The sequence below is a fragment of the Mauremys reevesii genome, linkage group 3, assembly GCF_016161935.1.
Source record: "Mauremys reevesii isolate NIE-2019 linkage group 3, ASM1616193v1, whole genome shotgun sequence".
NCBI classification, from domain to species: Eukaryota; Metazoa; Chordata; order Testudines; family Geoemydidae; genus Mauremys; species Mauremys reevesii.
The window spans coordinates 38,482,412-38,508,507 of record NC_052625.1 but is presented as its reverse complement, the minus strand read 5'-3'; the positions used below and the strand labels follow the sequence as shown (position 1 = coordinate 38,508,507).

Sequence of the window (26,096 nt, the reverse complement as noted above, 5' to 3'; positions counted from 1 at the left end):
TATTCATAAAATGAAATATACTCCTGTAAAGAAACTGAGATCCCAAGTTAAACATTTTAGCACAAAAGCTTTCCCTTGGAATAAATCCAGAACTTTAAAAATATTTAATGTTCATGCTGCAGAGTTCCTTGCTGAATAATCTCTCATAGAAAAAAGCTTAATGCGTTAACCAGATCTTGAAGGATCCTCAGGATAGCAAGAGAGACCAAAAAGTGGGGAACTTTCTTCTCCTTTTTCCTGCTGCATAACAAAGTTGAATTCTACTGATCATCATATCCTAGGTGAAATTCTTGAAATTAAATTCTATGTTCTGGGTCGGATTATGATGTAGGCAATATAGGCCCATGCGTAGAGACCCAGTTCCAGGAGACCTATAATTAATTAATCAAAGCTCATATTTAAAAAAGAAAAAAAGTAAGTTTCTAGTTATCGTGGTTGCAAAGAAATGCTCGAAAGCAGTTTAACTAACGCAGGAGATATATAGTCTGCTGTATATATATATAGTTTGCAAACAGCCTGAAATAATGTTCTGAGAAGTCTGAATTGCCCCGTGTCTCTTATTTTGGTGCTAACTTCAAGATCAACTGCTCTGGGTGGCCGTGCCAACACCAGGGCCGCCCAGAGGATTCAGGGGGCCTGGGGTCTTCGGCGGCAGGGGGCCCCCACTTCGGCGGTAATTCGGCGGTGGGGGGTCCTTCCGTCCCAGGGTGGAAGGACCCCCCACTGCTGAAGACCCGGAGCAGAAGAAGCTCTGTGGGCCCGGGCCCCGCAAGAGTTTTCTGGGGCCCCCAGAGTGAGTGAAGGACACCGCTCCAGGGGCCCCAAAAAACTCTTGTGGGGGTCCCTGCAGGGCCCGGGGCAAATTGCCCCACTTGCCCCCCCCCCCCCCCCCCGGGCGGCCCTGGCCAACACCAACTCACAGCAAATTCTGTTTGTGACAGGAGGAGAGGGTATAGCCGAGATGATGTTCCCTACTCTACCACAAACTTCCTGTGTGATCTTGGACAAGTCACTTAGTTTCTCTGTGCCTCAGTTCCCCATCTGTAAAATGAGAATAACAGTACTTCCCTTTGTCACAAGGGAGCTGAGACGATAAATACATTAAGGACTGTGAGCACATAACTGTAATGAGGGCCATATAAGTACCTAAGATAGCTACACAGGCCCAGCAGATACAATGCAGTTGCTGTGCTAACTACTAGAGGCCCTCCTGCTGCCCCTCCTGTCTCTCCAGATCAAATTTGCTCGGTTTAAAGGTTAAAAACAAAACAAAAAAATGCTTTCTAACGGTCAAACATGCAAATTCAGCTGACTTGAAAATAAAGCTCTTCTCCCCACGCCCTTGTCATCACTGATAACAAAAATTCTGCAGGCCATATTATGCCCAGGGCCGCCTGGAGGGGGGGGGGGGCAAGTGGGGCAATTTGCCCCAGGCTCCGCAGGGGCCCCCATGAGAATGGCTGGGGCTCCCTCCCCGGCCCCACCCGACCCCGTCTCCGCCCCTCTCCCGGAGCCTCAGTCCATCCAGCAGCGTCCCGGACAGCTTCAGCGCGGCTCTGGCGGGCCCCTGAGCTCCTCCCCGCTCAGAGTTGCATGGTGAGGGGGCGGGGCTGCGAGCTCCAGGTAGAGCAGAGGGGAGCTGAGCTCAGCCTGGAGCTCGCAGCCCTGCCCCCTCCCCACGCGGCTCTGAGCAGGGCAGGACTCAGGGCCCTGCCGGAGCCACGCTGCAGCTGTCAAGGGAAGCTCCTGGATGCGCTGAAGCTCCAGGTGAGGGGAGAGCCGGGAGTAAGGGGACAGGGCCGGGGGGTGGGGGGTTGGCTAAGGGGCAGGAAGTCCTGGGGACAGTCAGGGCACAGGGAGGGGGCAGAGGTTGGGGGGGGGCGGTCAGGGGACAAGGAACAGGGGGGTTGGATCGTGGGCATTCCGGGGGTCTGTCAGGACTCAGCGGGGGGGGGAGATAGGGGTCGGGGCAGTCAGGGGACAGGGAGCAGGAGTGGGGTCCCAGGGTGGTGGTTGGGGGCAGGGTCTCTGGGGGACGGAGAGGGGACAAGGAGCAGGATGGGTCAGTGATTCTGAGGGGGGCGGGCAGTCAGGGGGCAGGAAGTGGGTGGGGGTCAGATAGGGGGCAGGGCCAGGCTGTTTGGGAGGCACAGCCTTCCCTACCCTAAAGCTCATTCAGCAGTTTGAGGCTTGCAGAAGAGCCAAGCTGTTAGCTTTTCCATTAGGGCTACCATCCCTTTCACTTCTCAAATGCCAAATTATAGTCTATATGTAATTTCAATGCCATAGGGAGATTCATGTCAGGGGAGGGTAGCTTCATTTAAAATTAGCCACTGGGGGAGGGATCACATGAGAAGAGCAATATCCTTCCCAACCCTACCAAAGGAGACCTCCCTCCCATGCATTCCCTGTGGCTCCAGAGGGATTAATTCAGTGGTTCTCAAACTTTTATACTGGTGACCCCTTTCACATGGCAAACCTCTGAGTGCGACCCCCCCCCTTATAAATTAAAAACACTTTTTAATATATTTAACACTATTATAAATGCTGGAGGCAAAGTGGGGTTTGAAGTGGAGGCTGACAGCTCGTGACCCCCCAGTAATAATCTCATGACCCCTTGAGGGGTCCTGACCCCCAGTTTGAGAACCCCTGGGTTAATTTAATTTTAGCACCCTGTGTCCATTCACATGCATGTGCTATTTTGAGCATTTCAGTTTTCACAACATAGGCTCATCTCAGATTCTGGAACAAGCTCAAATGCTCAGTTCGTGGAGTATGTACATAAGCTATACTAAAGACAAACCCACAGTAACCATCTTCAGTTTGTGAGGGACCCCATGGAGCCAGTCTCTTGGAAACAGATAAATGCATGTAGCTTAAGTCCATTAATGGCTATTAGCCAGGATGGGTAAGGAATGGTGTCCCTAGCCTCTGTTTGTCAAAGGGTGGAGATGGATGGCAGGAGAGAGATCACTTGATCATTGCCTGTTAGGTTCACTCCCTCTGGGGCACCTGGCATTGGCCACTGTCGGTAGACAGGATACTGGGCTGGATGGACCTTTGGTCTGACCCACTATGGATGTTTTTATGTTCTAACTTAAATGAGCCCAAAGTTATGGAGACAGATATGAGTCAAGGAAGCCAGCAGAGTATCAGAAACCTGGACAAATCTCTGACAGGATGGGCTCAGGCGTTTGGTCACAAGCTGAGGTGGTTCAAATGTTTTGGATTTTTTTTAAGCAGAATTTTTTTATTGTTTCTTTAAACAATCAAACACAGCAAGCAGCAAATATTTGGCCACACACTTCTGAAACCCCAAACCATATTCAGGTTTTGGCAGACTAATTTCAGCTTTTCAATTAAAAAAACCACAACGAATTTTGAAGAAAAGCAGACATTATCAGTGATTTTTTTCTGCTTTTTAAAAACCCCTAGTTTTCGATCCAGAAAAAGTTTTGACGGAAAATATTTGTCCAACCCTTTTAATGAGCTTTAGTGCCTTTTAGCACTAGCTGATGCTGAGAACCAGTGATACCTTGTAAAGAAGTTTTCTCAAAACTGGGTTTGTGCCGAGATGCAGAAGGTTTATTTTTCCCAGGGCCACCCTTGGACCATTTGCACCGGGCCCCGCGGGGGCCCCCACGAGAATATAGTATTGTATAATATTGCAATTTTTTTTATGGAAGGGGCACCCGAAATTGCTTTGCCCCAGGCCCCCTGAATCCTCTGGGCGGCCCTGATTATGCCATCTGTAACACTAGTGCAACACTACTTTCTCCAGATTCTGCCCTCAGTTACAGCTGTGCAATCCATGACCATTCTCACGCATCCTTCTCCTGGAAACAAAGGTGGTTAGCAAACATATCCTGTTACTGCAAGAAATTAAATTACTAGTTTCAGCTACAAAACCAAGACGGCCATCATGCCTCCATTCACTTCACGAGCATTTCCTGCTTTTACCACTCACCAGTGAACTTCTCCCTTAACTGCTTCTATATTTTCTCTCATGCTGGCCTTTATGAAATCCCTGATAAAATCCAAAGAGCCACTAACTTATCCTCCTTCAAATCCCTCCTTAGGACTCACTTGTGCCATGATGCCTGCAAAATCCAGCTTGCTGATTATGGCTAGAAAGGTAACAAGCTGTCCCTTTTCATTTCCCACTCCTTTTCTCCCTACCTCTAAACTCAATTAATAGAAAATCTTACAATGCATGTGTCATGCTGTCTGGAATGGTTTAAGACCATAAGTGCCTACCTCAGGGCAGACTGTCAAAAGCAGGGCAGACACCCCAAACTGGTGGTATGTTCTATAAGTAGATTTCACCAATCCAGTAACAAATGTGAACTCCTGAAGCACTATAATAGTCTTAGCATGGATTCAAGACAGTCCCCTGGGGCTCACCAGTCTATCTCGCCACCCAGGCAAGCTGGACTTAATGATAAAGGGTCACTTACACCAAAAATCACAAAATATTCAGGTTGCTTCCAGTCCCAAGAGACCAGTCACTCACCTGAGATATCAATTTGTACCTTAGATCTCACACCAGAGACAATGCCATGTTGACAAGACAATCCAATACTACTGGAAACTAATTAAGGATTTATCAACTAGGAAAAAGAAATGACAGTGATTTACAGGTTAAAACATGCAACATACATGCAGAAATGAGTTCAGTCTATGGTTCCAAAAGGTGAGAGAGATGTAGTTATCTGTCAGAACTGAATGTCTTCTCAGAGATTAACCCAGGTTGACCTGGGGATCTCTGCTTTTTTGTTTCTTAGGCCAGCCCTTGTAAGAGTCCAAAGAGCAAAGAGATGAAAAATCTTCATGTCAACTATCTTTATTTCCCCTTCCAGCATTCAAATTGATGGGAAGAGGTGTTCTGCATGTAATTCTCCATGGGTAAATGAAGCAACCAACAAAGCTTTTGTCCTACAATGGCCCACTTAATTCTGATAATCCTCCTGGATGGGGGACACACTCTTCCTGTCTGAGTTCACAATTTCAGAGCAGGCACTTTTATAATTATAAGACAAACTTATATTTTACCTTGTAGCATGAAATACAGGCATTACAAGTAAGATTAATGCATGCAGCAGCTTACAAACATTTTATAGAGTCTAAATACTAAACACATCCTTACAAGTTAAACACCTGTCTTCAACCACAATAACATACAGGTGAGCTGATCTGGTTTCCTGTGTGATGAATTTGTCTGTGTGATGCCTACAGACTTGGCAAGAGCTGGCATCTGGTTTACCAGTGTCACAGCATGCAACTAACAAAGCTGTGCCAATTCTTCATGACATTCATTTGCTACCTTAGCCCATTACATCCTCTGACCATTATCTGTTTGTCTCTAGATTGTAAATGTTCAGAGTAGGGATTATCTCTTTCCAGTGTTTGTATAGTGCACACAACAATGGGGGCTTAATCCCAAATGGGGCCTTTACGCATTACCATAGCACAATGTATTAATATACCGCTATGACTAATAATTCTACAATCTTGATTTAATAACTATCCAAACACCACCCCCATCCACAAAAACTCATTGCATTGGTCCTCCAACTGAGCAAAAATGGCTTCCCCATTACGAACTGCAACTGCTTTTAACTTTACTCTTTAGCTAGTTCACGTGAACTATATGCAATGAGTCTTCTACTTGATCAGGACAGGGAGATGAATGAAGAAGACACAGGGATGGATTTAAACACCAGACAGCAACTTTATTCACTTTACACTGATCCACCTCATCACCCAAGACTCTCACATACCAGCCATTTAAGTGGGTCCAATGTGGCTCCCAACACATAACCCATAATTAAGGTTAGATTCTATTCAGCCTACCCCAAAGTTTCAGTTCGTTCTTCTGAATCCTCTCACTCACCTCTCTGCATGGAGGACAGGGAATACCCACAGAGGACAGGGAATACCCACAGAAGCAAGATTTCATGATTACTCTTCTCCCATACACGAGCAAAATCTCAGGTCTCCTTTACTTCTGGTGCTGGCCATGTTGGTCTTCTATCCACACTTGACACAGGCCGCAAGTTGCAATGAATTAAAACATTCTTAAAGTTATTAATAATGTTTAATTCCTACTCCTCTGTTACCTATTATGCCTCCATGATGCTGTGAGGAAGGCAAAAAAACTCACCAAGCTCCTCCCAATTTGACCCCAACAGGAAAAATTCCTTCCTGACCCCCAAAACAGGAGACCAGTCAGACCCGCAGTATGTTACAATAAAATGCAGCTTCTGCACTACAACTACAGAGAGGGAGAGTGGGGCACCTAAAGAGAATGAGAGGCTCCAACAGATCTGGGAAACAGTTTAAATTAACGGAGGGAAGGCAAGGAGCTAATCAGTTCCCATCTCCCTCTGGCTGGCCAATGGGAGCTAGAGAAGCTTTGGATGGGCCCATTCCGGCACTCACCACCACCCTTTCCCCGCACTCCCACCCAGGGCTGTCTAGCACTGTGCAGCTTCAATCATGTTTTTCCCCATTGATATGGGGGGGTGGCAATTTCTCAGAGTTATCTTCAAAACATAATGAATGCCAGCAGTCCTACCATTGTGTTTTATTTTAGGCAATTTCTTCCTAGTCCTTTAAATGTACCTTTTAATAAGCAATTATTTGAGCTTGAAATATTTGCTAAGTGCTGAAGGGTAGTTAAAACTGTTAAAAAATGCAGGTGGAAAAAACAAAAGGTTTATATAAAAACATACCTGTTGTATTTTAGCCAAGCACGTTATATCAAAGTTACTCCTTTCTGGAAATATGTATTAGAGCTGTGGTTTTCAACCTTTTTTCATTTGCAGACCCCTGAAAACTTTCAAATGGAGGTGTGGACCCCTTTGGAAATCTTAGACATAGTCTTTGCCTCCCTGTCCAGGGGTCTGTGGAATGCAGGTTGAAACCCACTGTTCTGTGGTAACAACAACCTTTCATGGACCCCTTAGACATAATCTGCGGACACCCAGGGGCCCACAGATCACAGCTTGAAAATCACTGTTTTAGAGACATGAAACAGGCTTCTGAAAAGCAACCTTAATTGCCTGGATTTTCGCTGAAGGGGAGGGAGCTCCTACAAAGCAAACAGCCTCGGACGGCTGCCAATACCCATGCAGACTATGTAAGTTAGGTTCAGCTGTTGGACTTGCAGAGGCAATGTACTGAAGGTCAACTGTACAGCCCATAATGTTGGCTGAATAATTAGCCTATGCTTTTATCAAGTTCAGTCACAGGACTTTCCTACAGTTTGTAAGCCTTTATGAATGCTCTCTCTCTCTCTCTCTTTTTCCAGTTCAAGCTTACCTTGCTAGTAAAGATATTAGGATAGAAAGGAAAAAATAATCACATACCATTTCCTGTTTTTAAAGTAATCCTTCAATAAATAGATCTGATTTAAAATAGATGCCAAAAACTCAAGAGCAAAAATGTTCTCTTAAGCAGATTGTAAAGTGTTTTTGTCCCGTTTCTTAAAAAAGCTGTGCAGGTTAAAAGAGAGATTTCGGTTACCACATATAGTTATGCAAGAAACCTTAAGGTCAAGTTTGTGGCCTGCTCTGTGATCAAGGTTTAGTTAACTGGTGATTTTCTAATATTGTAAAATAACTGGATATTATGCTTGGTTTGACCTGCTGAATTGTGGTGGACCTGGCAAAAGGCCCAAACTGAAGCCAAATATGTTAGGAAACTATTCAGAGCCAGGGAGTGGGTCTCCAGGAAGATGATAGAACTTCTGCCTGTGCCACAGTTTTGAGAGAGAATGGCTGAGTGTTAGGAATACTGTTAGCTGAATGTTTGTGGGCCTAGGCCATGGTTGGGGAAAGTGTTTACCCATGTTGGTCCCAGGATATTAGAGAGACAAGGTGAATGAGGTGATATCTTTTACTGGAACAACTTTTGTTGGGCTCACCCAGAGAAGAGCTCTGTGTTGGATCAAAAGCTTGTCTCTTTCACCACCAGAAGTTGGTCCAATAAAAGATATTACCTCATCCACCTTGTCTCTCTAAACATTTTATAGGACACATTCAGGACAGCAAAAAATAAAAGAGCATCTCAGGAAACAAGACCTTGAATACAGTTACTTATACAATAGCTTACTGTACTTATTCATACAGTTTCCAGCTATTAGGAAAAAAATTAAAAGCTTGAAAATACACATCGATTAAGTGGTGAGAAAAGCCAAATTTGTAAGAAGTGAATGGCCAAAGCCACTGAGAGGCAAAAAAAGGAAGAGAGAAAGGATCTTGAGCTTTATAAATAATAGATAAGTTACAGATTTGCTGTTTTTAAAATCTAATTCACAGTTGGTCCTGCTACCACCTCCATAAGGCTCCCTGCTTCGATTGGGTAGGGATGCAGGGCCTTCTCATGCTTCAAATGAACCAGGCACTCCAGCCTGAAGATACTGAATTCCAGTATTGCCCCTGGCAATATGGTTGCCAGGGGCAACCATATTGACTTTGACTGCTGAGCCACACAGCCCAGCAAGGAAGGGCAGCCATATTGACTCTGGTCATTAGGCCATACTTCCCTGAAGGAAAGGGTGGCCATCTTAGGCTATACTGCCCTGAGGGGAGGGCAGACCCACTGACTTTAGCCCGTAGGCCCTACTGCCCTGAGGCTGAGGGTAGTCAGGGGAGACTAACTGTGAGCTACAATGCTCTTACCCCACTCCAAAGGGGGATGGGGTGTGATTGCCCCGCAACAGATGGTTATAAAGAGGAAGGTGATAAATTGTTCTCCTTACCCACTGAGGACAGGACAAGAAGTAATGGGTTTAAATTGCAGCCCAGGAGATTTAAGTTAGATATTAGGAAAAACTTCCTAATGGTAAGCACTGGGACAAATTACTTAAGGAGGTTGTGGAATTTGTGTCATTGGAGATTTTTAAGAACAGGTTAGACAAACACCTGTCAGCAGGGACGGTCTAGATAATACTTGATCCTGACTCGGTGCCAAGGACTGGACTAGATGACCGATAGAGGTCCCTTCCAGTCCTACATCTCTGATTATTTCCTATGACAATAAGCTCTCTAAAAAGCAAATCAACAAATACTGAAGCAGAACCATCTCTATTTAATTTTGATACAATTATATTTTTCTCCCTTTTACACTTATTCATTACAACCCACTCGAAGAAATACAAATATTCATCATGCTTTCTGCAAACATTCCATTGGCAAACAAACCCTGCTCAAGATGTACATATTATATAGCCTTGATTTTTGACAAAGATGACCATGTGAAAATTGGCATGCCACAAATGACACATGCCTAATTATGCCTACTTTATTTTTCAAATATCAAATGACAAACCATGCAGACATTTAAAAATATGTCAGCAATGCAGAAAAAGTGGACTTAGCTATTGTTATATAAGAACAAATATCAGGAACATAGTATGTTTTGTGGAATGCATTCAAAACCTATTCTCCACTTTAGAAAGCTGTCGCTTTTAATTTTCACAACCTGTATCCGAAGTAATATGCATTTTTCATGTACAATATCACTTGCTTGCTGAAGACGTGTACCAAAAAAGAACATCAAAAGTGAAAGGTTAAAACTAAAAGCAAACAAATCAACATGTCTATAAAAGTAATCCTGTATCTTTAGCATGCTGATCACAATATTTTGTTCAAAATCATTCTGAATATGAAATAATGATTCAGAGCACTCAAGAAAACAAACCCAGAAACATTCATGTCAACTTTGAGTTTTATTGTTTGGGCCATAATGCAAGACTTGGACCAGTTCCATAATCAGTCCTTATAGGATATGACTGAAAGAAATACAAAGTAGGCTGCTCAAAGAGTTATGCAGTTCTTTTTGCTAAAACACTGTTAGTGATAGAAACAATGAACACATTATGTTTTATATCATTTGAGCAGTAGATGAAAAAAATGGGTATTTGGGGAGGGGGGATGGATTTTCCTCTTGGCATTAAATGCCAGCTACTGCCTAACTTACAGTAAAATACTGCAGTTGTTTACAGAAAGGATTTTTTAAAACTTCACACTCAGAAGACTAAAACACTAATAAAATAAATGCTTCTACTTCAAGCTCAGTCTCCTCAGACAGCCTAAATTTGGCATACTAAGGATACTTTTTACACCATTCCTCAAATTCCTATAAAGACCTCTCCCATTTACAGCAGCAGCTTCTGCTTAAAAATCCAACAAGGTCTCTTTCTTTGCATGTTGGAGTTATAAAAATATGCTCTCTTTATTACTTGACAAAATGAAAAAAACAAACAAACCCCCCAAACCAATAAAAACAATGAATGAATGATTGACTCTGCTGAAAATATTGTGTATTCCTTTGCCCCCTCAAAACACCTTGTGTTTCTTCCAAGCACCCTAAAAAATAAAAAGGTGTAGTAGTCACACTTTTATAGTTCTTTAAAATTAAAATATGAAAGCTCTCAAACTCACATACCATGAAAGTTCAGGCAGATATTTGCTGGTTTTACAAAATGCACCAAATATTTACATTTCAAATTTGAATAAACGTAGTAGTAATTCAGTGTAAAAGAATAGATATACATCTAGGTTAATTTTAAACTAAACATTTAATTTACCCTTAAAAATATAGGGTTTTTTTGGCATATTGTTGTTTTTAATTTAAAAAACAAACAAGCAAAAAATAGGTTACTGGATCACTAGTTAACAAAGAGAGACAAAAAAACCCAAATCAGCCCAAGTCTGCAGATGACAAACATGGTGTCTTCTCTTGTTGACTTTTGGCCATTCTCTCTCATGGACTTGCTAAATGTGCAGGGGGAACTCCAGCTCACAAGTAGAACACTTATATACATAAAAAAAAAAAGGCAAGAAGTAGGACAGTGGAATAGGCCCATTTTTGACTGAACTCATTAATGATCCAACAGGAGGGAAGTATAGCAGCTTCCCTCAGCTGAACACCTGTCAGGCCCATGCTCAAGAAGTCATCTTTGCCATATAGGATTTTGCCTGTTAGCACCTCACTAAAACATTTTTATTTTGTTAATTTAGCTAAGGCTAAGGCTGGTAAGGTCAACATAACACTGCTATAATGTGCTTAACTATGCCAAGGTTTTTGCAATTCCACATAGCATTTGTCCCAGAGATGAAGGAATTACTGATTTTCTCCTCACCGTGTAAGGGTCCATGGACTAGAACCCAGGTTTTCAGAGCCCAGGATAGCTGATAATCCCACAGGGCCACTATGAGCTGATACAGCAGTACCCCGAGGGAGCATTATGGAGAGTAGATGCTCCAGGAAGTACCACCCAAGAAATCCAGACTAGCAGAACCCTGTGGCCCTTTGATTGGCCAAGTGCCTTATTTAACCCCAGGGGTTGGCACAGGAAGTTGTCTGGACAACACCACTTTGGCTTGGTGCAAGGCCAGGCTTTGCTTGATCTCTGACCCCAGCCTGACTCTGATCCTGACTCTTGCTTATGGAACCTGGCTCTTGCTACCCCTCCAACTCCTGCTTGGCAACTACCATAGCAAATGAGGCCAGCTATAACTGCTAGGCAAGACTGCCTATGCCCCATTCCCTTCCACACTCCTTGCTCCATTATAGTGTTGCCAATTTTATCACAATTCTTGCAATATTCTGTGTTTTTTCTTAAAGCCTCAGCTCCTAGAATCATGCAATTACTTTTTTTTTAATTAAAGCAAATTTCTAGCCTTCATGATTGTAGAAGAAAGCTTGAAAACATGAACCCCAAAAGCTCAAAAAAGAACATACTGTACCTCAAAATAGCACCCTGGAACCCCCATAGTCACCACTGTGATATAATTATGATATGTTTTGAACAAAGTATGCCTTATGAGTATCATTTTGTAAGTCTTGATCTGTTGAACAATAATATCCTGTTGGATTGTATGTACTATCATTGTATGTGAAGTTATAAAGTATTGCTATATATGTTACTGTTGTGAAGTTGGGAACACCCACGGCCAGCCTTCTAGTTACAACAAAGACATAGCCATCACTGGCCAGATGAGCATTAATGGCTCATCAACATACAAACCAGTATTCCAGAGGCTTGTCAGAGATGGCACGTAGGCTGGGGGAGGAGGGGGAGCGGACTAAGCCACGTCACAGCCAGGAACTTTCTAGCAACTGATATCACTTAAAATCTGTCTTTCTGTAGTTAATAAATCTGTTTTATTTTTTTACCTAATACTGTGTTTTGGTAGACATACTTAGGAAATCTTAGCTAAGAATACAAAGGCTGGTGAATGTCCACTTTCCTATGAAGAAGTGGCAAACTAAGTAATGAACTTACACAGGTCAGTCTTCTCACTAGTGCAAGACAATAGTTCTGGGGTACAAGACTGGGGATCTGTGGGGAACTGGCTGGAGCCTCTCTACTGATGGCTCATGAGTGGTTGGGAGATCACTCACATAATTCAGCTGTGTGTATCCCTGCCTGTGGATGGCTGTGTAACTGTGGTGCCTGTCAGAGGCTTGTAGCTCGACATCGGCATCACAGCGTGAGAGGCAGCCCAGGTTGGTGCATTTGGAGGGCTCAGTGGTCTCACAGTCCAGGTTGCACCCCAGTGATCCCATCAAACCCACAATGTATTTTCATCTCTTTTTTTCACCTCAGATATTTTAGGGGCTGAGTTGTTATTTCTGAACACAGGGTGTTGCCAATACTGCAAGCAGTGGCTGCTGCACATAACTTAGCAGCTGCGGGTGGGAAAGGTAGGTGCTAGAAGGCATCTGAGGGAGAAGCTGGAGAGTGTCGGGGCTGGCTATGACCAATATTAGGTCCCTTTTATGTCCCTACACAGCTTGAGGACAGGGCCGCCCGGGGGGGGGGGGGGGGCTTGGGGCAATTTGCCCCGGGCCCCGCAGGGGCCCCCATGAGAGTTTTTCGGGGCCCCTGGAGCAAGATCCTTCACTCGCTCCAGAGGCCCCGGAAAACTCTCGCAGAGCCCGGGCCCCTGGAGCTTCTTCTGCTCTGGGTCGTCGTCGGCAATTCGGAAGAAAGTATAAAAGAGGCGGGTCGCCCTTTGGCGGTAATTCGGCAGTAGGGGGCCCCCGCCGCAGGTCTTTGGGACACTTCGGCAGTGGGCCCCGGATCGGAAGGACCCCCCGCCGCCAAATTACTGCCGAAGCGGGGGCACCCCACCGCTGAAGACCCCGGGCCCCCTGAATCCTCTGGGCGGCCCTGCTTGAGGATGTCACTTTCTCTTCCCAGCTGCTAGTTCTTCAGCTGCATCCCAGAAGCAAAGCAGTGAAAGCTTTTGGTTCCAGAGTAGGCACCTCAGCAACCCTCTGTGGCTGGAAGGAACACTTACAGGTCAGATGGACACTAGATGTTCCATCTGAGTTAGAAGCTCTGCCTGTGTTGTCATCCAGTTTTCTGTTGCCTTTTAGTATAGCTTTCAGAGCAGAATGGTACAGAGACTGCATTAGTCTCTTTGGCTGATGCTTCCTTTCTAGTAATGGACACAGATCCATGCTGATCTTTTTAGAGTAACACTCATATCACAAAGTTTTATTGAGTTCCCTATGACCTCTACTGGGGTTGGTGAGATGACATGAGAGGTTCAATTTTTTTACTGAGTGAAGTTTCAAAGGGTAGTATATTGTGCAACTGCTCAGCTTTTCCACTCTCATGCTGTGTTCTGCAGGACCTATTCCATGAGAGTTTTCCATGCATAAAAATTGAAAGATCAGGAAACTGTTAAGAGTTTTCAATTATATTGCTTTCTAATAGCAATAATAATTTTCTAGTCATCCAAACTTCCAATATTGTTTGGAATAATAACTACTAGGGTGAAATTTGGCTGATCACAATAGTGTTACAGAGTAATGTTAAGTTGCTGTGAGTTTAAATGTTGACATAAAAAGTCTAAATGTCTTTCACCCACAATGCCTAATGCAAAAAGAACTACACTTCTTCATTTTGATGTTAGAAAGCTAATGTTCTAGGAAAATAAACTATGGCGAATTATATAGCTTGGTAAAGAATACAGAAGGAAAACATCAACTGGAATAGCGAGGCAAAATAGCACCTTGTAACCTGTATAACTATATTTAAGGAAGCTAAACTAGAGACAGAGCTCATTCAATATAAATGTGAAAGAAAATAAAAAATACACCTCAGAATCATTTAGCAACAAAACAAAAAAACACATTTAAGTTTTCTCACATGCTCAGGAATATTAATCTTACAACAGGCTACCACAGGAGCACAGAATTATATAAAATATTTTAAAACACACTGTGTAGGTATTGTTCTACCACGTAGAGTACTTTTAATATAAAATGGGTGTCATGGGTTAGCTATCCTTTTGAGGCACATGGATTCAGCCTTGCTTGTGATTTAGCAGCTATCCCTCAGCTCACCTTTAAGCTATATCCAACATAAAGGTTAATTAGTAACCCCAGCTGGGAGTCATGGGGCTTAATTAGAAAGACTGACCACCCACCCTAGCCGTGGTGAAGCAGGGAGAGCACTATTTATATAGAGCTGGGAATGCAGTACACAGAGAAAAACCCTAGAGAGAAGAATAAGGGTAGTTCCTAGCTGGGAAGAGCCTCAGGAAGTTAGGCTGAGTCACCAACAGGGAGCAGAGTAGGCTCCTGTGGTTGGTTGAAGACAATCTCTGTAAGGGCTAGGAAGCAGCAGATTTCAGTTGAATCTAAGAGTGGCAGAAGAACTATAAGTTTGGACATTGTGAACTTTAAGTTGGACCTCCAGTACCCTGGGGGAACGGAGTCAACTCTTACGTGATTATGCCAGAGGGTGGAGCCGACAAAAAAGCCAGAGAGGGAGTCAAGCAAAGATTCCAGGCGAGACTGGTGGCCATTACAGAGCCAAGGAAGTGGCCTCTCAGGGCAGATATGGAGGGGAGGACCCAACCTACCAAGAACCTTTGATCCACTATGTCAGTAGTAGCCAGAGGTGAAAAGTAAGCTGGTACGGTCCGGTACAGCCGGCCGTATCGGCAGGGGGCAGCTTCCCCAGATCAGTGATTTAAAGGGCCTGGGCTCCCGGCAGTGGCCAAAGCCTGGGCCCTTTAAATTGCTGCCAGAACCCCACTGCTGGAGCCCAGGGGTAGTGGCGGCAGCTGAGAGCCCCAAGGCTCTGGCAGCGATTTAAAGGGCCTGGGACATTGCTGCGGTTGCGGTGGTCGGAACCCCCGGGCCCTTTAAATTTCTGCCAGAGCCCTGGGGTAGCGGTGGCAGCTGGGGGGCCTCAGGGCTCCCAGAAGCGATTTAAAGGGCCCGGGGCTCTGCTGCAGTAGCGGTGGCCAGAACCCCTGGGCCCTTTAAATCGCTGCCAGAGCCCTGCTGCCAGAGCTCTGGGGTAGCGGCAGCAGCCTGGGGCTCCAGCGGTGATTTAAAGGGCTCGGGGCTCCCCCACACCGTTACTGCATTGGAGCCCCTGGCCCTTTAAATTGCTGTCAGAGCTCCGCTGCCGGAGCTCTGGGGTAGCATTGGCGGTGAAATTTAAATCGAAATTTAAAGGGCCCGGGGCTCTGGGTGCAGTAGCAGTGGCTGGGAGCCCCGGGCCCTTTAAATCGCCGCCCGAGCAGCTACCGCTACCATGGGGCTCCAGCAGTGATTTAAAGGGCCCGGGGCCCCAGCCGCTGCTACTGCACCCAGAGCCCCAGGCCCTTTAAATTTTGATTTAAAGGGCCTGGGAATTTAAAGGCCCTGTCCTCTTCTGGTTGAGGCCCCGCCCTCTGCTCAGGACTCCAGCATATTGGTAAGTCCTTTAAGTTACTTTCACCCCTGGTAGTAGCCATCTGACCCTCAGCTACAATTTGCTTGAACTGTCTTCATGCCACAGGGACAATAGCCACTACATGTGTTCATGGAGAAGTTTGGCCTTTGAGCTGCATAGTTGTGGACCCACTAGTCATGCTGCCACCTTAACTGTGATGCACTGTTATGGAAAGGGCCATTACTCTGTGGGGACAGAGGGTATGTAGCCTTTCCCTTCCACTTTACCACCTCTTCCTGGCCTGGCCAATGTGTGCATTGGAAACATGATGTTTCCAGGTAGGTCCTCCTGCATGGAGAACAGGGCAAAATTTGGCTCTGTGCATGCAAATTCCAGCAAAAACTGATTTACTGTGGCATATCTTTTTGCAAGGTGGTGAGTCTTATGGCTTAGGGAAGCATTTAAAAATTGCAGTGATTCTATATGGGCTTCATTTTATTTGGATTTGTGTCCTACGAAAATAGGACTAGCTAAGCTATATTGTGACGCATGACCAGGTTAAGCATCCTGCAGAATAAATTACTCCAATTCAACCCTTAAAAACATATGAGGAGATAATATGTTTTTGTGATTTACATAAATATTGGTAGAGGTCAACAGTGTAATCAAATAGTCTTTATTCTGTTAATTCAGAAATCAAAAGAACTTCTTTACATTTAAATGAACTGTAAACATAGGACATCTGCTGTATTCATCTCTCTTTAAAATGTATAGCAAATCATCTGCAAATGGTGGAAAAACAAGCAATTGCCTTATATTAATTAGTGTAGCTAATTGCCAGTGATACTTGGGAAACTGACCTACTTCAAAGTCGCTCTGATTGTTGGCCTAAGGACTATTGTTGGCCAAAGGACAAAGAAGGCCTAGAATTGTATAAAAGATCCTTGGGTCTTGATCCTGTCATCTCAGATCTGCTTGAGGTTTCATGCAGGGGAAGCCTAAGCCACAAAGACCAAGATCTCAGTTCTGACTGGACTGCCCTGAAATATAAACACTGGACTATAACCTATGAACTATTTCTGAAAGATCTCTTTGCAACCACAAAGCTCATCATCTCTGCTATGAATCTGAACCTCAAGAATTGAACTCATGTCTATGCATACTGATCTTATAACCATACTCCCCCTTTTTCTTTTTTAATAAATTTTAGTTTAGTTAATAAGACTTAAGACTTAATAAGTGTGTATTTGGGTAAGATCTGGAATATTCATTAACCTGGGAGGTAATGTGTCCAATTCTTTGAGATTGGTAGAAACTTTTTTGTATGATTAAGATTTTAATTAATCCTCATCATATCTGACTTGGTTGACTAGGTGGAGGGCTGAGGCTGGGTTACTTTAAGGGAATTGCATTGTTGACTTCCGAGTAACCAGTGAGGTATAAGAGAAGCTGTTTTGTGCTGACTTAGTAAATCTAACTATTGGACTATCCACCAGTTTTGGGGATTGCCTGCCCCATTCTTTGCAGTGCACCCTAACTGACCTCAGCTGGCTCCCCTGGGATTCCGGTCACACACATTTAGTACAAAATGTAAGAAATAATTCCCATTCCAAAATTTTGATTACAAAAAGACACACACTGTATGATGTTAAACAGGAGTCTTGTTTTGGCCACTACTCAACAATGGGGTGGGGAGAGAAGAGTGATGGTACTGTCAAATTCCATTTGCTTTTAACTTTGTCAATTACATAAAAATGGAAACTTTAGAAAAACAGTGCAAGCCAATGGCTGTATTTCTTTTTACACTTTTGACTCCTCCCTAGAACTAATTATTTCTATTTTATTGTTAAACCTACAAAAATCTACTCTGGACCCAATTCGGCAGTAGAGCTGGTAAGAACAATTTTATTTCACAAAGCATGCTGTTTTGTCAAAGAGAACACTTTTTCAGAGAGATGTACTGGTTTCCACAAAACTTTCATCGGGAAGGTTTTTTTGGGGGGTGGGGTGAATATTGAAAGTTACTTTACTGCTATGTGGTTAGGGTACTGGCCTGAGATGTGGAAGAGACAGGTTTTGAATCAGGCAGAGCAGCAAGATGAACCTGCATCTCCCACATCTCAGCCAGTACCCTAACTACCCACAGTTCCATTTCTGCAAAAACTTTTTAAAGTTATCAATCTAATGAGAAACCTTGAAGTTGCCATTAAATGGAATTGTTGTTGTCTGGTCAATTCTATTCAGCAGTATATTTTAGCTAAATTGAACTACGACACTGTAAATCAGACATAAATCTGAGCTAGCCAGCCAGGTTTACAATTGTTTTGCATCATTAGAGGAGCACAATGTAGTCGCAGCGTACAAGTGAATTTGGCCCTCTGTATTAATATGTGCCTCCAATCTGGTGCAATATCACACACCTGCTTATTACTTTTCCCATTTGCACTGTATGTTGTAAACCACTAGTAGTTAATGTAATATGGTGAAAATGTTCTTTTCTGTATACAACTCGTTACATCACATATAAATGTAAGCCTGAATGGCCTCTAATACAGGGAAAGTCATTTGAATCAGACATTCCCTACTTATAAATAAAACAGCAGGCAAACCTAGGATAAAATACTGGTTACAATGGAGGGAAGGAATTGTCCTATTTTTACTTTCCTCTGAAGGAGGCTTCTCTTTAATTTTATACCCCTTTATAATTTTCCTAATAAAAAAAGCCCCCACCATCTCCTGCTGTTTCTGGATCCTGGCATGAATTAGTAATTCCCAAGGTTGTGCTTATACTCAGTGGCAGTAGAGAGGTCTACGCTTAAAATGCTGCATTGCCACAGTGAGATAAGTGGGGAAACTTTTCCACTGTCTTCAGTGGGCTTTGGAGCAGACGCTATATACTCAGAAAGAAGTGTCAGTTATTACAATGTTGGTACTTTTTTTTCCCTCTACAGCAGAATCTTTGCTAGATTGCCACTGTATGGGGTGATTTTCAAATGAACATTTATGGGAAATTAGATGTGCAAAATTCTTACATCTTCAGTGGTATTAAAAATTCTTTAGATTTGTGTTTTAAAAAAATCTGTTTGTCATAGAAAGAGCAAAAGTGAGTTAGTCTGAAGCAAGACTAGTCTCATCCCCCCCTTATCAAATAAAACTGTCTATATAAATTATTAATTTAATATAATAAGACCTACCTTCTCTGCTAACAGCTCTCTGATTTTGCTTGCCTGGAGACGAAATTTCATCAGCTGTGACTCCAGAGTTACACATCTTTCTTTCCAATTTCCAGCTCCTTCTGACTCTGAAAAATCTGCCATAATTATGCTGGGGAAAAAAAAATCAGATTGCCTTTAATATGTCTGGGCCTATTTTTTGTATACATATTAACCTTGATTTTACAGAAATCTTAGGGGACACTTAAAACTTTTGTACATGGCTGTTCTATAAAAGCAGGGGAAAATATGATGGCCTACACGGGCATTTAAAGTAAAGAGATGTTTCATACTAAAGTTTACTTGTAATTATTTTCTAAGTTATTACAGAGCTGTAAAACATTTTCTGTTGATAAATGGGGAAACACCAACTGTCTTAACCTCTAGCTACTATACACTATTTCATACATAGAAAAAATTTGCAGAGAACTAAGCCTTTGTTAGGAACGAAAACTCCTCATAGGGGGATAGTAGCACCAAAATAGTTAAAGTGGAAGCTAGCTTACTGGTTTAAAAAAAAAAACCCAGCTGTTAAAGTCCTATAAAATCCAAATGCTTACAGGGAATTTCTTGGAAATTGCTGTGCCTCATGAAAGCTGAGGTAGGCTTAGTGGTCCAAATTTGAAATCAGTTCAGCAAGGAGCTTCTGAGATACATCCTTTTTTTCTAATGAACGTTAAAATGTTAGTGGTAGGTGTTTTTTTTTTTTTAAACACAAATATCCCTAATAGAGAGCACTATTCTAAGGCTGACACTGACTAAAGTGGTGCTCTAGTCCCTGCCCCTACAAATACACCATCTCCCAACACTTCCTCCCCATGGCTACTCCATCAGGCTGAGGGAGTGGGATCCAGGGCTTCCCTTCCATCCACTGTTCACTGAACAATGGAAAGAACCAGAACTCCACTCCTTCCCCAGGTTGCCTCCAGCAGTGGGGAAGGGGCTCTACACTCACCCTTCCCTCTCATGCTGCTGTTCCTTAGGTTGGGGGAAGGGGTGGAATGGGGGCAGGACCTAGGATGGAGCAGGAGTGGCGCTTCCCCTGGCAAATCACACAGTTGGCACCTGGGCTGGTAGACCCTAGGACAGAGAAGAATTTGAGTAGGAAGAGGGAAAGGAGGTTTAGGTTGGATATGAAAAACTTTTTCACTAGGAGGGTAGTGAAGCACTGGAATAGGTTGCCTAGGGAGGTGGTGGAATCTCCATCCTTAGAGGTTTTTAAGGCCTGGCTTGACAAAGCCCTGCCTGGGATGATTTAGTTGGGGATTGGTCCTGCTTTGAGCAGGGGATTGGACTAGATGACCTCCTGAGGTCCCTTCCAACCCTGAGATTCTATGATTCTATGATTCTATACCTGAAAGGGGGTTCCAAAGAGGATGGATCTAGAGAGGTTGAGGAAGGAGCCTTAAGATATGGGGTTCTTTCTGCTACCTCCTCTCCCCATCTCCCTTGTGAAAATATACTGCCTTCTCCATGTCTTCCTCTCCCTATCCAAAACCTTCTCTTGAGGAGAAGGCGGGGGTGGGGGGAGGAGAAGAGAGTTCTGCCTGCCTCCTGAAGCAGCTATCATTAGCTGTTCTCCAGGAGGCAGAAAAGTAGGGAAGGCAGCCAATTTAAGGGGGTTTTCCCCTGTATAGTCTGAAAATTGCATGAATGCTGGACCTTCTCCTGTCCCTATGAGACTGGCTCCAGTGAAATTAACTGTCCAAAACCATAATTAATGCAGAGTCAAAGTGCCTAGTGCTGAGACATGCCCTTCCAACATGTGGAGTGTGGCTAAACTTAAACTTCTGGTTTTCAGAAGTTTAAATTTGTGTTACCTTAACTTGTCTTTGCTTGGCTTTCAGAGGATAAAGTTTAGCCACTCTCCAGATGCTGGAAAAACAACATAACACACCCCTGGGCAACCATAACTCTGTGGTAACCAAGTTTTTGGGCAGTTAATTCAAGTGGATATTGAACTTAATTGTTCTGTGTTACTTATGGATCTTGTTTGAACTAGTTCACATTGGCAACTTTGGCTAATACTCAGATACCTTCATGCTTTTTCCTATTTCATAAAATCTATAAAGCCACTGCCCTTTACTTCAGATCCCTATTTAAAATTCACCTCTGCTGTGATGCCTACAAAACCATTTGCTGATCGTGGCTAGGTAGGTAACAAACTGATTGTGCCCCTTCCTTTTCCCACTACCTTGTTCTTACTCACTCCTTCATACTTACTAACTTCCCTATTCCTCCCCGACCCCTACCTTACTTAAAAAATTAGAAGAAAGGAAGAAACAAAAACATCCAACAACCAAATGTGATTGTCAAAGGCTGTGTCACTTCTTCACCATATTCATTTGCTTTCATGTTACATCCCCATTCCCAATCCTTCAAGTGTCTTTTAGGCCCCAAAACAAGAAAGTGGTTAGGCATGTACTAAAGTCCATCCCTGTCCAGGAAAACACTTACACATGTACCTAATTCCCCACTGAAGTCAATGGGACTTAAGCATATGCTTAACTTTAATAGGAATGATTTCCTGAATCAGGACCTTAGACTTCAATCCTATAAACACTTATGCACGTTCTTAACTTTAAGCACACAAATTGTTCTATTGACTTCAATCTGACTACCAACATGAGTAGAGCTAAGCATATACATAAGTGTTTGCAGAACTAGGGTCTTAGACTGTAAACCTTCCAGGTTTCTAATTTCTTCATTCCTCACCCTACCTGATAAATCTTTGGAAGGCACTGTCTCTGACCCCATTACCCTTTCTGGTGCTGGGGAGCATAGCTTCAGGAGGCATGCTACTAGGGACCCACCCTTATGCTCTATTATCTCTTCCCAGGAATCTCTGCAGAGCTTCAAAAGGCATGATGTTCATTCTTTCCCAGCCTGCCCACAACTGTCACTAGCTCCTCAAGTCCAGGGGCGGCTCTAGGTATTTTGCTGCCCCAAACACGGCAGGCAGGCTGCCTTCGGAGGCTTGCCTGCGGGAGGTCCCCGGTCCCGCGGATTCGGCGGCAGCCTGCGGGAGGTCCCCGAAGCCGCGGGACCAGCGGACCCTCCACAGGCATGCCACCGAAGGCAACCTGCCTGCCGCTCTCACGGCGACTGGCAGAGCGCCCCCTGTGTCTTGCCGTGCCAAGCACGCGCTTGGCGTGCTGGTGCTTGGAGCCGCCCCTGCTCAAGTCTCCACTCTCACCCCTTACGCAGAAGCAAGAAGACGGTGCCACACAGGTAACTAATCTGCAAACTTTGCATGGGAAGAAGCAAATCCATGCAAGGAGAGTTCCATCCATGCACAAATCTGAGGGGACAATATAGGGATTGAAGACTTTCTTAGTGCTATTTGTCCAGTTAGGAATTTTTATAGTTGTGACCAAGTATGGCCACAAACGATGGAGTCAGATTAGCCAATGTTGGTTAACAATGCTTGCGGTTACTGGGAATATGAAAATTTATATAGCTATGGTTGTCATGGAAAAAGCGACAAAGAGTCCTGTGGCACCTTATAGACTAACAGACATATTGGACCATAAGCTTTTGTGGGTGAATACCCACTTCATCAGATGAATGACACTAGCTAACACGGCTACCCCTCTGATGGGTGTCATGGAATTTTTGCTTCTCTCTAATGGTACCACTGCAAGGTAGAGTTAAGGCTATTTGGGTGTTGCACAAACATAACATTTCAGTACATGGGTATATGTTAATGAACAGTGTTTAAGCTAAGTGAACTTCTCAGTGTACAAGCTAATTAACATTCAGTTACTGTCTAAATATCACTGATATAAAGAGGGAAAATAAATGATCAGTAACAAGCATCCCATAAAAGTTATTTCCTATTTTCCAAAAGGCATAAAGGGTTCTGGAAATATTTACTGGCACAAAATAAACTGTTTACAATTGTGGAGTGAATGATCTTACTTTGAATCAATGACTTCCTGTTTCTTGTTTGATTCCTCAAGGGAGGGGAAAAAAATGAGTTCATCTCTTGGCTTTACCCGAGTGTTTTGATTTAGCACTGTAACCTAAATAAGTTTCCTTTTCTCTCCCTCCTCACTGTCTCCTTTTTTTAAAAAATTTAAGATCTTTTGTAAACTAACAAACACCCATTAAAATTGTAAATTATAATTATAGCATCAGACATTAATTGAAACAAGTTTGACAAGCCTGGGATGATTAAAAACTTTCAAAAAAAAAGTTTCTTGGTAAGTTTTTCTCCGCACACTTCAAGGAGCCAGAAAGAATGGAGATAGTTTTCCTTTCCTTATTTAATCAAAGTTTTGATTTTTATATCACCAACTATATGATGTTTTTCATTGTCTTTTTAATACAACACTGGTTTTAGTTTAACAATTTGTATAAGCCTCAGTGTGGGTGGCTGGCTGGAGAAAGCTGGATAGGTCTTCCTGTTTTACCAGGATTGTGCAGTTTTCAAAACAGTTTGTGGAGGATTTTCTCCCAGCTCCAAAAGATATAATCACGTTGAGATATTAGGGTTCGATGATATGTGGACGATATGTGCCTAATCTGAGGGACCCCAAATTTGCAGGATTTTCTATGCTGCAGCTGTAAAAGTGATGTTGCACAGAAAGGATGAATGGAGAGATGGCCCCTGCCTGGGAGTGCTCCAGGAAAGACATTTTTGAGCTTGTCATCAGATCACTGTACTGAGCCATGAAGAAACACTGTTAACTTTGGTGGTGGTTTTTTTTATTGACTCCTTTTGTGTAATTCTAGGTTATGATAGTGAGATGTCCTGAATTTTTTAAATTCCTTCAAAAATTGATTGTTCTCTTGTAGATTTTTATAAGGGTATGGTCATGAGGGTAGAAATCAACTATGCCGCAATCCTGCAATAAGCACTACATATGTGAACCCCTAAAGAGCTCCACTGGCTGCAATGGAGAATTGTGGGAGTGCAGAGGTCTGCCCACATAGAGCTCATTGCAGGATCAGGGCCTAACTGATTCTACAGCCACAACCCATTGTACACACAGCACTGTCAAATATGTAAATGCTTAAAACAAAACTATTTTCACTAACTTTTAACTTATAGCATTTTAAAGTGTAATTCCTTATTACAGTAGGAACAAGCTTTGCACTCACTAATGGGATTTGCAAGTTGGTGGTGTCAATCCATACATACATTTCTTGAGTGTTAAGTGTGGGGGATTCTTCTTGGGAGAGGGCATATGGCACAGAGAAGCTTTAGTGAATGACAGACGTGCAGTAAGCTACTGTATCACCATGCAGGTCTGTGTTGTTACTTCCACTTTAGGCAGGTCTTGTATAGACACACAAAGCTGCTTAGGTGCATCAGTATGTCACCCCAGTGGATGACCTCATTATCACAAGGCAATGACATCATGATCCAAAGTGAGGGACCTCTGACATGGTATGACAGTGGTGGCCAACCTGTGGCTCCGGAGCCACATGCGACTCTTCAGAAGTTAATATGTGGCTCCTTGTATAGGCACCGACTCTGGGGTTGGAGCTACAGGCGCCAACTTTCTAATGTGCCGGGGGATACTCACAGCTCAACCCCTTAAACCTGCCATGCCCTCACTCCTCCCCCCCAGGGCCTCCTGCCCACCACAAAACAGCTGATTGGGAGGTGCAGGGAGGCAGGCTCAGGGGCTGATCAGCAGGGCTGCCGGTGGGTGGGCAGCGCTGGCCGGGAACAGGGTGGGGGAGCTGCTGATGTGTTACTGTGGCTCTTTGGCAAGGTACATTGGTAAATTCTGGCTCCGGCTCAGGCTCAGGCTGGCCACCTGGGTTTATGATGTCCTGATCCTGACGCTATGACATCACAAGCTGATGTCATGCGCTGTCCCCTGGCCGCCAAGCCAGCCCGCTTTGCCGCTGCCTGAGGCCGGACGAGGCTCCCCGGAGGCGGCCAGCCCCGCCGGGAGCGGGGGGCAGGGGCTGCGGGAGCTCCGCGGCTGAGTGGCCAGGCTGGAGGGGGAGGCAGCCCCGGGTCCCGGCCCCTGAGGGAGGAGAGGGGGGAAGAAGTCTCGTCAAACCTGGCAGGGCTCCGGCGGGCCGCCGAGCAGGAGGCCGGTCCCGCGCCGGGTCCCGTCTCTTGTCTCCCAGCTCCGGGCTCCGTTAGGGTCGAAGCCGCCGCGGCTCTAACCGCCTCCCCCGCGCCCGTCCCACGATCCCCGCGGCGGGCAGCGAGGGGCCTGAGCGGCAGCCGCGCCGGCCACTGAGGAGCCAGAGGCTGCCCGGCCGCAGGCTGGCGGGCGGGGCCACCCGTCCCCTCTCGTGCCTGCGAAGAGGGGAGGCAGCTTCAGGGCACGGCTGGGAGGGAAGGTCCCAGTTCCTGCGGCTCCCTCCCAGCCAGAGCGAGGGGCTACGGGGCGTGGGACGGCTCCCTTTGGCCGAGGCCGGCAGGGTGCCCCGTCGGGGCACGCCAGGAGCACCTGGGTCGGGCAGGGGATCCCCTGTGTCGGTGCCCATTGAGGCATGATGGGGATCTCTGTGTTGGTGCCCGTTGGGGCATGGAGATCTCTGTGTCAGTGCCTGTTGGGGCAGGGGAGCCCATGTATTGGTGCCCCTTGGGGCACAGGACTCCCTGTGTCAGTGCCCATTGAGGCATGGGGATCTCTGTGTCAGTGCCCGTTGGGGCACAGGAACCCCTGTGTCTGTGCCCGTTGGGGCAAGGGAACCCCTGTGTCCGTGCCCGTTGGGGCAAGGGAACCCCTGTGTCGGTGCCCATTGGGGCATGATGGGGATCTCTGCGTCGGTGCCCGTTGGGGCATGGGGATCTCTGTGTCAGTGCCCATTGGGGCAGAGTAATCCCTGTGTCAGTGCCTGTTGAGGCATGGGACTCTGTGTTGGTGCCCATTGAGGCATGGGGATCTTTGTGTCAGTGCCCGCTGAGGCACGGGAACCCTTATGTCGGTGCAAGCTGAGGCATGGGGATCTCTGTGTCAGTGCCCGTTGGGGCACGGGACTCCCTATGTTGGTGCCTGTTGGGGCATTGGGATCCCTGTGTTGGTGCCCACGTTGGTGCCTGCCGGGGCACTCCTGTCAAGGTGAGGGGACCCCATGTCTGTGCCTACCCCATGTCTGCGCCGTCATAGGTGTGCAGGGACTCCTGTGTTGGTGCCCACCAGAGGAACCCCCATCAGGTACCCCCTAAGGACGTCCTTGTGACAATAGTACGCTCCACCGTGCTCCATTGGAGC

At 44.9% G+C, this 26,096-nt stretch overlaps 1 protein-coding gene across 7 annotated transcripts in view; it reads right to left on the bottom strand.

Annotated features, from left to right (window-relative positions):
* Nucleotides 1–25,220, bottom strand: part of PLEKHH2 (pleckstrin homology, MyTH4 and FERM domain containing H2) — a 116,899-nt gene extending 91,679 nt beyond the window's left edge. For 4 of the 7 annotated variants that reach the window (XM_039532143.1, XM_039532148.1, XM_039532145.1 and 1 more), the window contains exons 1-2: nt 24,013–24,169; nt 18,889–19,018 (exon numbers count right to left, since the gene is read on the bottom strand). In XM_039532143.1, the coding sequence (XP_039388077.1) occupies nt 18,889–19,018; nt 24,013–24,098 (216 nt within the window). In that variant the 5' untranslated portion in view covers nt 24,099–24,169. Of the gene's footprint in view, nt 1–16,554; nt 16,735–18,888; nt 19,022–19,861; nt 19,987–24,012; nt 24,170–24,929 lie in introns of those variants that run through there. The other 3 variants (XM_039532147.1, XM_039532146.1, XM_039532149.1) reach the window with 3 other exon arrangements.
* Nucleotides 25,221–26,096: the final 876 nt, after the last annotated feature.